At 36.8% G+C, this 12,390-nt stretch overlaps 1 protein-coding gene across 1 annotated transcript in view; it reads left to right on the top strand.

The window, feature by feature from the left end:
• Positions 1-157: 157 nt before the first annotated feature.
• The window catches only part of plcd3a (phospholipase C, delta 3a), a 34,174-nt gene continuing 21,941 nt past the window's right edge, over positions 158-12,390 (top strand). Inside the window, exons 1-2 of the mRNA XM_060892703.1 lie at positions 158-633; positions 11,750-11,917. Of these exons, the coding sequence (XP_060748686.1) occupies positions 543-633; positions 11,750-11,917 (259 nt within the window). The 5' untranslated portion in view covers positions 158-542. The remainder of the gene's footprint in view (positions 634-11,749; positions 11,918-12,390) is intronic.

Below are 12,390 nucleotides of genomic sequence, written 5' to 3'. Positions count from 1 at the left end.
ATCAGATGGTTTCGGGGTGGACTTGTTCAGGTTAAGCGAACATTTAAATCCAAACACGACAATCCAGTTTTATCTGGCAACACTTGCTCTGGGGTTGTATCTGGCAACCCCTGCTCTGGACTCATGTTTCGGAGCGCTTTTAGAAACTGCAGTCAGGAGACTCTATAAGAACAAGAGTTGTGCAGAACTGAAGAAGGATTTATCAGGACTGTATCTTCACAGGGATTGAACTTTTCACCCGGGCCCTAAAAAAGAGATGGATCCAAACGTTGACTATAACTAGTAACATTATTTTTTTCTGAGTTTGTGTACTTTAAGCCCTTTTTTCCCTACATATACACCGTTATTAGTTATTCTACAGCCCAGTTTATTTCTATGGTGTATTTAAGTTATTTTCTAATATCTTCTGGAGAAATCTGTTCAATCTGGCAACCCCAGACAGGGCGCAGTGATTTACAGTGACTAAAGTGCTTTTAGAAAACAGAGTCGCCGTGACAGTAAACTCGTAAAGACGCGACTGAAGCAGCTCGGACAGAAGAAGCATGCTGGGGCGGAGGAAGAAAGCAGCGGAGTCGCAGAACGAACAGCCCAAAGCCTGCGAGTCGAAGAGCTCGGATCCTCTGAGGAGACTCGGTAAGCAGAAAAAGTTTCGAAAGCAACAGCGATACAAAACAATACGTCACAGAAAAACGGGTCGCCATGGCTACGCGTTTGAGTTCGGTAGAATACTTCATACGTGTGCAGTGTTCATTAGCAGTTTTATTTCCTACATTAAGTTGTAAAATTCAGGATTCGTAACTGCTACGATTCGATACGAAACGATTCCGATTCATAACGGTACGATTCAGAATTCGATCATACAAATGAATCTGAAGAAAGGGTTTGAGTTACAGACCTGAAGACTGGGGGTTCAGATCGCAGAACTGATGACCTGCCCAGGTTAGATCGTTGAATCTCATACCCTCCCTTTATCTTAGTTGTATTCTTCCTCAGAAGACACTGAGTAATGTGTCATACTACAGTATTTAAAATGTTACAGTACTTTACTGTGTAAATATAGTGTAAAGTTCTTTACTGTCATGTTTTATATTTAATTTAAGCCTTATATGTACAGTGTAGCTTGAATCTGCTATGAAACCGCACGATATATCATTGGATCCGATACGATACGATTTAGTATATTCTGATCAATTTGTGACCAAACAAGTTCAGAATCTGTCATAGTCCCTTTTATTTGTGTTTGCTGAAGAAACACAATTTTCAGTATCAGCATTATAAGCAAATCACTTTGGTAGTATTTTAAAATATTTAAAATCTAAATTGGATTTTGCACCATCTTTTTATAATTAAATTTTTATTTTTTTAATTATAAAATATTTATATTTTTTTATTAATAATAATTGATTTATTGATTCAAATTTATACTAATCATAATTTTCTTTATTCATTTCTGTAATTGTTTTTTAAGTTTTTAAGTTTTAACACAACTTTTACTTGGTGACTAGAAAGAAATATTTTTACTTCTTTCAGAGCGTCTATATAGTTGGAATAAATTCAGTTATGAGACAAACCACAGAAGCGTGTTTTAATGTCTTTATATTAATTTTTTTCTAATGCTTTTGTCCAAAGCGACTTACAACCGAGACATGATACACCCGAGCAGGTGAATGTCTTACCCAAGGGAGCTTGGTTGTGCTGAGATTTGAACTCACAACATTGTACACAAGCTGACATGCTGAAGTGCAGGAATGTCAATATATGTGACTCTTCTGATAGGTTGTAATAACTTCAAACCCATCATTAACCTCTACTGAAGCTTCAAGTGTGGGTTTAAAAATTTTGGCATCTTAATTGAAAAAAAAAAATGAATTAATTAAAAGACAAGAGCATTCCTAGTCTGTGTTAAAATTATGTAGTTTTAAGCACACAGGTAAATATTAAAGGTAATAAAGTGTATAATTTTCTTCTATTTAGGAAAGATTTGAAACACCATTACCCTAACAGTATGAGCACATGGGAAACACTATCTTGTTTGAATATTTGCTTAAAGTTGGACTTGTATTTGATAGTTGTACGTAATGTGTTGAAACACTCCTACTTAATACTTAAACTATCCCACTTAATAGTTAACTTTGCACAGATTTTACAAAACTTTGTACAATTTTATCTGTTTATTTCATACAGATTTAATAAGATTTAACAAGCTAACACTGCAACCCAGAGATTGTAGTGTTTAATCACTTTGGATTTAATGTAACTGTAATGTACAGATGACATCACAGGTATTTGTTTTGGTGATATTACATTAAGCAAAGTGGAAGTAGCTTAATAACTCAATAGAGATGGATTAGCTAAGATGGAGAAGGTGAAATGGAAAGACAGAGTATGTTTCTGAGTTGCTGATTTGTTCGTCTGCCCATGTGTTACTTATTTAGTTAATATCTGGAGTGAATAAAAGCTCCCAATATTGTTCTGGTGATTCTGATCCTGACCCAGGTTCATAAACAAATACTTATTCCATAACTAATTTGTGGAGTTTAAAGAGTTTTGTTTAAACTCTCCTAAAAAATTGCCCTTTTATTCTGACCGATGCCTAATATGTACAATAATAATAATACAATAATATTTCTGTCTATAGTGCAGATGAGAATAAAATTGGCAATTAAAAGAGTCTCGTGTTGAGTACAATAAAAAATTACGTTAATGAGTAACGCGATTGTATAGACAATTAATATCATCTGATATATATTTTGCTCATTTGGCTGAGGGAGGATACAATTGAGCAGAATGTTAAAGGTCTTACTCAAGAATTCAACCATGGGATTTTGTTAGGGATTTGTACTCACAATCTTTTGTAATAAGACTCGAAGCCCTAACTGCTGCATCATAACAACAAATGCTCTTAGTGCTCTTAGCTCTCATTGACTTGACCTCTTCAGTCCCTGAATCAATTACACCAAAAGATTGTATGAATCGGTTTTGTCTTGTTGTTCCATTTGTTGTGGATCAATAGTTAAGGGTTTGAGTTACAGACCTGAAGACTGGGGATTCAGATCCCAGAACTGATGACCTGCCCAGGTTAGATCGTTGAATCTCATACCCTCCCTTTATCTTAGTTGTATTCTTCCTCAGAAGACACTGAGTAATGTGTCATACTACAGTATTTAAAATGTTACAGTACTTTACTGTGTAAATATAGTGTAAAGTTCTTTACTGTCATGTTTTATATTTAATTTAAGCCTTATTTGTACAGTGTAGCTTTCAGTGTAGGTTTTAATTTCCACTTCCTTCCACTTCTCCTGCAGACTCCTGGGTTGTGGCTCTGGTCAGCTAATGTCACGATATTTGGCACTTTCTCTTTCTGTTTATGCGCATGCGTGTGGTCACATATGTGTGACGCTTACAAACTCTCGAACTTTTCAATCCCTCATCTCTCATTCTAACTCACAGCTCATTTACTCCCACGTTTTTTGCCCTTTTCACGTTGACCTCTCTCTCGGTCTCTCTCTCTCTCTCTCTCTCTCTCTCTCTCTCTCTCTCTCTCTCTCTCCCTCTCCCTCTCTCTCTCTCTCTCTCTCTCTCTCAATCACTCTCTTCACCTCTGAGCTCTTCGGCCACCCACCACGATTAGTAGCTCACTGACTCGAAAAGTGTCAATAGAAAACAGCATCTGATGTACATTATAGCATGTATTATCTCTCAGCCTCAACATTTTAACAGAATCCAAAATAATGTGTTGTTATGGTTTTATCCATAAAAGATAATTCATGCTTCTTTCATGCTCACCCAGCATGCATTATTCCAATGGATTATTCAACCAATTGGGAAACCTGTGATTAGGCAATTCTGCCTGCTAGCATTTGTTTTAAAGCCTAGTTTAAGTCCTGGCACTGACAAATTTCCACATCAGAGTGATTGTGATTTATCACAATGTGCTTTTAATTTTAAAACACATCATCAGAAGTCCAAATCAGGAAATCACAACAGTATCGCTACTCTACAATTTGCCACATTTACTATCAGTCTTCAAATTAAATACGTAGACTGATTTACAAGACACATTTAGACACGATTACAATAAAACACATTAAGAAAATAATTCTCACAGCATGCCCCATTTTCAGGCTAATATTGGTCGCTGTATTTATGACAGAAACTTACTTATAAACTGTATTGCATTATAACATGCAAGCTGCTTACTCAGATTTAAATTTTTACTCTTTTTTCTACTCATTTATAAAAGCTTTTTAGACTTTGCAAACATAGTTGACATAGTTCTTATCTATATAGCTATAACCATGCGAGTGTGCTTTTTTCTAAACACAGCTAGAGGCAGAGGCCGAAACTCTACACACATCATTTCAACTTCAATGGGCCACCAGATAATAGAGTTCCCATTTAACACAGCTCTCATTTAGCACACGCCTTAACAAAATAGCTTTTCTTGGGTATCTATAGCCATGTGTTTGGTTATATGACGTTGGAAGTTATGGATATGACCCAGTGAATGGCTTTATGGCCCTCAATGATTATAGTTGACTCTTAAGGTATTGGATGTCTACCACTGAAATCACTACAGAGTGTAAAGACACACAATACATAATCACGCTCGTCACTGTACATTATTTACCCGGTGACCACGTAAGAAACCACACACAATGTACATTGTCGAGACATATTATCATGAACTGGGTTCTAGTTTTGAATTATATAACAATTTTTATAACAGTATTTTCTCCTTTTTTTTTCTTCTATTTTCTTTTTTTTGTTTTATTTATCCCATAGCACATATCCTCAAATAGGTAAAAAGAATCCTTTCTGAATCTCTTCAATTACAGAACACAATCATGTTTGATGCAGTTTTGTGTAACGAGAGTTAGAAACTTCATATTTAACTTCATATTTAAGCTCTTATTCTTTTTCGGCTCTATTGTGTAGGAGCAGATTATCCAGCACACAGCACACAGGAAATGTATTTAATTTAGGAAATGATCTTTTTCACCTGTTTATTTGCAGTAATGTAAAGTGTTCTTATGATTAACATAAAACAACAACAAGAAGAATTACCACACATTTCCGCAGCTGTATCTGGTTACAAGTGAACTGTCCTTATTTTTAGCATTAATGACCTGTTTTCTGTCTCAGGAACTAAATGAGCCACACGAGGGTGAGGAATGGAGATATTAAATTCATAGTTTAAAAGAAGATTGTCAGGAAGAGATCCTAATGAATGGTCATGAATTCTTCCATTTTATTTCTGGTGTTTTTTAAACTGGTTGGAGGGGAGAAATGCTGTCCCATGGCAGGCAAATTCAGTGTCGTTTTTAGTGTTTGTCCCAAATCGCAAAAAAGCAGATGGTGCTCTTAATTCCTTAAAAACCTTTTATATTTAAAGTTCATATATTTATATTAATAATATAGTACATAAAATAATGCCATATTAAAGATTTTTTCAGTTTACAATTAGTTCACCTGGATCGCATGATTTGTATTGAACTCTACTGAAGGATCAAATGCTGGTCACTGTCTGAGACACAAAATTCCTATCCACAAATGTAACAGGATTTTATTCGAACTTATTATAGTTCTTTTCTTCTGTTTATCAACTCTGACCATCAGAGAATTTGGAAATTGGAATTTCAAACCCATTGTTTTGAGAATTTTTTTGGCTCTAACTGTAAATCCCATGAGCAAGATATGCTGAATGTTTCATTGGGGTCTGTGAAACAAAGGAATAAGCTAAAACACAGCCTTTCTTTTGTTGATTAACCTTTGCAGCTTTCTCCAGACTTCTCTTTTTTTGTGGAGGAGTTTAGTATGATGGGGTGCACAAACTTTCTTTGCAGCCTAGGAACACTTTGACTGTAAAAAAAAAAAAAAAAAAATAATTAATCTGTGCATATCTTGTGCATATTTGTATTATGTGATATCATCATATTTATTGGTATCATTGAAGCTTTTATTTCTTTTTTCCATCCGTGGAATTAGAACCAGATTCAGTGATAAAATTGGATTGCTGAAACAAACTTTTCTGGTTTTGTTAAAATTGCACTTGGATTCAAGCTGAAAATCATTCAGTGTAGTGCAATTCAAGTGAGTGGTGATTGTGCTCTTTTACTCTAGATGTACTCATAGATGTGTCGTTGTTTTTTTCTGAGTTCTGGGAGTTTGAAGCCTCTTAGTTATTTAGTTATGTTTGTGTTGCTACAATGTGGAACATGGCATTAAGTGATTATGCAAGTTGCTCTTTTTAGAAGTATGACATAATGTCGCTGTAGTAAAATATGACATTTCGAGGATGAAGAAAGAGAGAGAGAGAGAGAGAGAGAGAGAGAGAGAGCGCGATCATCCACAAACTAAAAAAGGAATGAAGATCTCTATTGCTTGAATGTTCACACTGAATAGAGCAGTTACTCTGGTGAAGCTAGGAACAACTTCTGGCTAGAGAAGAAAACTCTCTCTCTCTCTCTCTCTCTCTCTCTCTCTCTCTCTCTCTCTCTCTCTCTGTCTATCTGTCTGTCTTTTTCTTTTTCTCTCTCTTGCTCTCTCTCAGTCTTTCTGCCTTTTATTTGGCACTTTCTGTTCTCATTAATCAGACAAACTGCCTTACGGTGACAAAGCATGCCAAGTAAGAACTGCTTAACCACAAACACACAAGCTCATATGCTACACACATGCGATGGCCTAGATGTCCGGGAAACGTTATTCGAGTCCATTCTGTGGTTGCTGTGGTGAGTGCCAATTTCTCTGAGATACCACTGGCTGTTTTCCAACAGTGCTGAGAGAGACGAGGTCCTCCGTGTGCATCTCTTTCTTTGCTTGCAATCTTTTGACAGAAATAGTCCAGCACTTTTTTTTTTATTCTCTATCCGCTGCATCTGTAACGTATGGTGTTACTGTAACGTATGATGTAATTTATGGTTTAAATGTTTATTATGTAGTATGTCCAAAACAACTATCATTAGATTTCCATTAAGATAATTTGTGTTTAGTGTGAGTTTTCTGTACTTTTGTTAGTTCAGGATTTCATGACTTCAGAGCGCCTTTCCTTTCTTTTTCGTACTCAGCTTCATACCCGTCCACCTATCGCACTTTTGTCCTTAATCCTTAACCCTGGATCTTTTTCCACTGTCTCATTCTTCACTGCTGCTTTGTTATAGACATGAGAGGCGAGACATGTTTATATTCACTGCCCTTTAGCTCAGACTGCCTGAGGAGCTGCTTTTCACATCTGTACTAAATAACCAGAAGGCAGTGTTTTCTGTGCTGTCTTTCAGCAGATTTGTCTCAGTATCTGTCTTCACTAAGAGAAGACAGAAAAGACAGAATGTGAAATAAGCCAAAGCCACATATTATTTTTGTAACTATTTTACATTTCGTTTGTTGAATTGACAATAAGAATGGAATGAAGAAGTTTTATTAGATCTTGAAATGAGATGAGACACAAAATAGTGTGGAATTTATTGCCCTAAATATTAGCCCTCCTGATAAAAATATATTTAAAGCACATTGGACAGACACGTCTTTATCTATTCAGGCAGTGGCACTAGTGAACTAGGTAACATGAAGCACTACTATGAAACAAAATATAACCTCTCTTGAAATTGGTCCACATTATTTATAGGCATAACTATTCACTGATGGTTAACCATTAAAAGTTACCTGCTGTTGCCATACTGCCATGTCCATTGCTATAAAACAAGGATTATGGTTAAATTTCTGGAAGCATTTATGTTTTTTTTCTATACAACTGATGATGTATTTCACTTGATTATGTGTTAATTGCTGTAATAGATCTTGTCACGTGTTCACGTTTAGCCATCTGTAAAGCAGTCAATATAATGACTCATAAACAAAATAAAACACATCAGTGGTTTAGATTAGAAAATATATCAAATATTGTCTGATATCTGACACTAACAGATTTTCAGACTTTGATATCTGCATCCTTGCAGTAATTACTTCCAAACTTAATGGAGTTCATTTGACTTTGGCTGTGTTTACATTGTAAATGATAAAATCAAGTGTCTGTTACGTTTATGTCAGTGGTCTGAAGTAGCTGATTTGATACTGCAGTTGTCTAATCTCCAAATAGACGTCCACTCCAGATCTTAATTGTGCTTGCAGTGTTTTCAGGAAGTCAGTACTCTGAAAGTCACTTGGCTATTTTCAACAAAACTGAACTCTTGAATTTTCCTCAATGCTTCACAGAAATCTGACAAAATGACAATAGACGTCAGTACTTTGTTCAGTTCTTTTTCCTGAAATACACGTCGCTCTGTGAGTCCAAAACCTCACATTGGGACTCCGTAAGACTTTCTGCCACTTTCTCAAGAAAGTGAACTCTTAGCTGCACGACCATTGGTGCCAGATGAATCCACCAGATGCTCAGCAAGGATTTGTCAAGATTTCTTTCCATCCCATAAGGAATGACCTTTAACAGTTGTCCCTCAGATGGAGACAGTTTCCTGAGTGTTTTACTGCATTTTCTGTCTTGATTGTTCCTCTCATCTTGATTTCTTTGACAGTTTGAACATCTTGAAAATGCAGTTCACTGATAGCTTTCTAAGTTCTTTTGAAATAAAACCTATAACCTCATGTCTCCTAAAGCAGCGGTTCTCAAAGTGGCTTTCAGGGTTCTGTGAAGCTTAGCCAGGGAGTCTATGATTTTTTATTTTTATTGTGTTATACTGGTGGTAATAACAACCTGCATTATTAAAGATATTATATGTAGGAGTGAAAGCACTACAGCCTCTTGGGACACACCATGTGTGTACCAAATGCGTGTTCTTTGTGTTCAGGAATTAAAAACTCTGTGGCTCCAAAAACTATTGTTTTAAAAATCAAAATAATGTTCTTGAAATAAATCCGTACTCATGGGATCATTGGAATTTATTTTGTAGTTAAAGTGGTCTCTGTGTGAATATCCCCCACTTGTTAATGGCTTGTTGAAGTTGAATTTGGTGCATTGGTGCAAATGTTGTATTACATTTAATGGCTAACAACACTACCTTGATGCCCCATTATAATTCAAATTAATTCTCTTAGTAGTATTGGTAATAAACATATTCAACAACTAAGTGCTCTCTGTTCAGTGTAGAATTATTTGGTATATTCAATTCCCAACACATTTTCTAATGCAGTTTAAACTGTTTAAAAATATCCCTCCAAAGCTGAAATGAAACCCACACCATTGCTGAGTAAGGATGAGGGAGAAGACTATGATGTGAGTAGACAGATGGAGTGGGAGAAAGATGCCAGCAAACGCTTTTTGGTATCCAGGAACTTTTGTATATCTAGTCCCAGAGTCTAGGAGATGTGTCTCAATTGGTATACTCTGCTCTCTGCACTGTATTATTACACTGTAATTAAGTATTTATGCAGTTTAGCGTGTGTAGAGTGGTAAAGCTTCCATTTAATCACTAACATTTTACACGGAATTGAAATGATAAATGTCATTTAAATGATAAATTTGAAAATGATAAATGATAATTTTTTTTCCTACTAATTTGTGTCTATGGACACAAAGGTCTTACTTGTCAGTTTGTTAAAAGCTGCAGCGACCAAAGAATGTAAAAGTCCACAGTTCATTTTTTATGGGGTTTAAACAATCATCTGGGTATTAATAATGCACTACATCTTGCCATGTGCCATGTTTTCCACACTGGTTTGAGAAGCAAAACACTGTTTTCCACACCAAAGAATGAGAAGCAAAGAATTTGTTAGGCATCTCTGGTCAGTTAAGCCCAGTTTGGGGATTGAGCTAATATGGTCATGCACTTTCTTAATAAATCCATAAATATAGACTCACAGTTTATGGATTCTTATAATCAAGAGTGTGCAGCAAGACTCAGAGACTCCTCTGAGCTTAATGATGGATGGATAGATGGATGGCTGATCCAATGTCTACAGCAGCATCTGGGAGGTTTTAACGCCATGTCTCCTCCTGCCTGAGTAGCATGCAAAAACCTTTCTAAATCAGCCTTATAGAGCTGACACGCACCAGTGAACTGACTCTAAACTGAGCAGGACAGGATAGCGATGTGCATCCCGTGGCTTATGATTTCACACATAATCCAAGGATTTTATTTCATTTTTTTAAATCATCTTTAAAAGACAGCATAAATAACAGCAAAAGAAATTCTTTCTTTTTTTTTTTCAGTTCATTCAGTATATCCCACGGCTTCATGCAAGAATGACCGACATTTGATCAGAAAGAGAGAAAAGACTTTTTCCAGTGTAGACTTGTGTCATTGAATTTAGAATTTTGTTTATGTGATCTGAAATATATCTTTCCAATCAGTGTGTCTGTAATTCATTTTGCTGTTTTTCTTTACTGTATGTTTGTCTGTTTGTTTGTTTTTTTACACTGATCCAAGCCATTACAACCCTTAACCAAATCACATGACTCAAATCATATGAGATGTTACCGTAGTTACAGATAAGGGACGGAGCTAGCAATTTTATTTCGACAAGAAAATTAACCAGGAATTGGTTTGCTGAGTTGTTTAGATTTTGCTCTAACAGAATCAGGCAGAATTCACTTCTCTGTGAAAGTCATCACTGTATCTAATCCATCAATCACAGTGTAGTCTTCCTGTCTCGGAGAACTAATGGAAGTTCCACTTGACCTGCCAGGTCCAGTCTCCTTGTCTTCCCGTACTGAATAGAAGTTTCTTTTCCTTACACATAAGACCCCCCACCCCCACCCACACACACACCTTTTCTCCTCTGACAAATAGTACTTATTTTTACACTACTGGAAATCTAATTATAGTCTTTCTCTCTCTCTCTCTCTCTCTCTCTCTCTCTCTCTCTCTCTCTCTCTCTCTCTCTCTCTCTCTCTCTCACACACACACACACACACACACACACACAAAGGGTTCTTTTCATTTCACTGTATTGTTAAACTTCTATCTCACTCTTTTCTTATAGGCTGGTTTTATTTTCTTTTGACACACACCACCCTAATCTTTTGACTATACCTCATCTCAGTCCTATGACAGAACCCACGGTGACCACTGACTTGATACTCCTACTAATGTGTGCGTCTGTTCGCAAAAACTGTTTGAAACCCAGCTGTTAGTACTGTGGTAATATCGTATGAGTCAGTGTTAGGAAGAGCACTAATTACTGACACAGCACCACATAAATACAGGTCTCTGTTGGGACAGGAGGAATGTGTGTGTGTGTGTGTGTGTGTGTGTGTGTGTGTGTGTGTAGTATTGCCACACAGGATTTACCCCACTGAGCAGGGGTGCTGGATAAAGAATTCATGTCTCCTGTAAGAAAAACAACTTAGAAAGAAGTCAATCACAAGGTTCTTCTTCCTCTTAATCTTGGTCATCTTTAAGGAGCAGAGTCAACATCAATGTGTAATAATGACAAATTGTGGGAAATGATTCTTTAAAATATTTGTTCATTTTTGGCCAGGTTTATCGTCCTGAAGCTTTACATAGCAAGTCCCAGCCACCCACCCCCCACCCCCCATAAGTGCAGCCTACAATTTAACTCAACTAATATTCTTTTTTTATTATTATTTGCACTTTAGCAGTTCTGTTAAAGCTCACATGAGCCACAGGATTTGGCAAAAATCATACAAAAGTGTGGGGAAAAAATGTGGAAAATGTTGGAAAGTTAAAGGTTTTTTTAGGCACAAAGATTTATTAGACACATTTTTTCAAGTTTTAAGGTTTGTTTGTCATAGATTTTTTCCTCAAAGTTCTTTGTATATGTGGTCTGTCTGCAGACCTGCTGGAAGATGAGGATGTGCGTGTGATGCTGCAGGGTTCCAGGATGGTAAAGGTGCGCTCCTCACGCTGGCAGAAACACCGCAGCTTCCGGCTGCTGGAGGACTGTGTCACTGTGTGGTGTGAGTCCAGCAAGACCCTCCACAATGCCAAGAGACGCCAGTTCTGTGAGTGCACACACACTCACACACATACACTCACACACACACACACACACACACACACACACACTCATGCACGTGCGCACACATATGCACACACATACTCATACATACGCACACATTCACACACGTACACAAACACACATGCACATGCACACATACACACACCATACACACACATGCCTGTACATACATCCACAGAGGAAAATGCGGCGTGTTGTTGTGTGACTGTTTTTACATTCGCTCAGCATGTCTTGTAATGTTTGAGAGAGCTGGAGAGTGGAATTTACATTCACGCAGCAACAAAACAAAAAACTTACTTTCTTATCAGATGAAGGAGGAACAAACGGCATTGCTCACTAGCGGAGCCACACAACCACTGCTTCACTTCCACTACTTCATTCCAGCATACTGTGTTTGACTGGGTTTGTTTCTGGCTTATCTCAAACCTCCTCAAAATTCTGAAAGTGAAAGTATAA

The sequence above is a fragment of the Tachysurus vachellii genome, chromosome 18, assembly GCF_030014155.1.
Source record: "Tachysurus vachellii isolate PV-2020 chromosome 18, HZAU_Pvac_v1, whole genome shotgun sequence".
NCBI lineage: Eukaryota > Metazoa > Chordata > Actinopteri > Siluriformes > Bagridae > Tachysurus > Tachysurus vachellii.
This window is presented reverse-complemented; position numbering and strand designations above follow the sequence as displayed.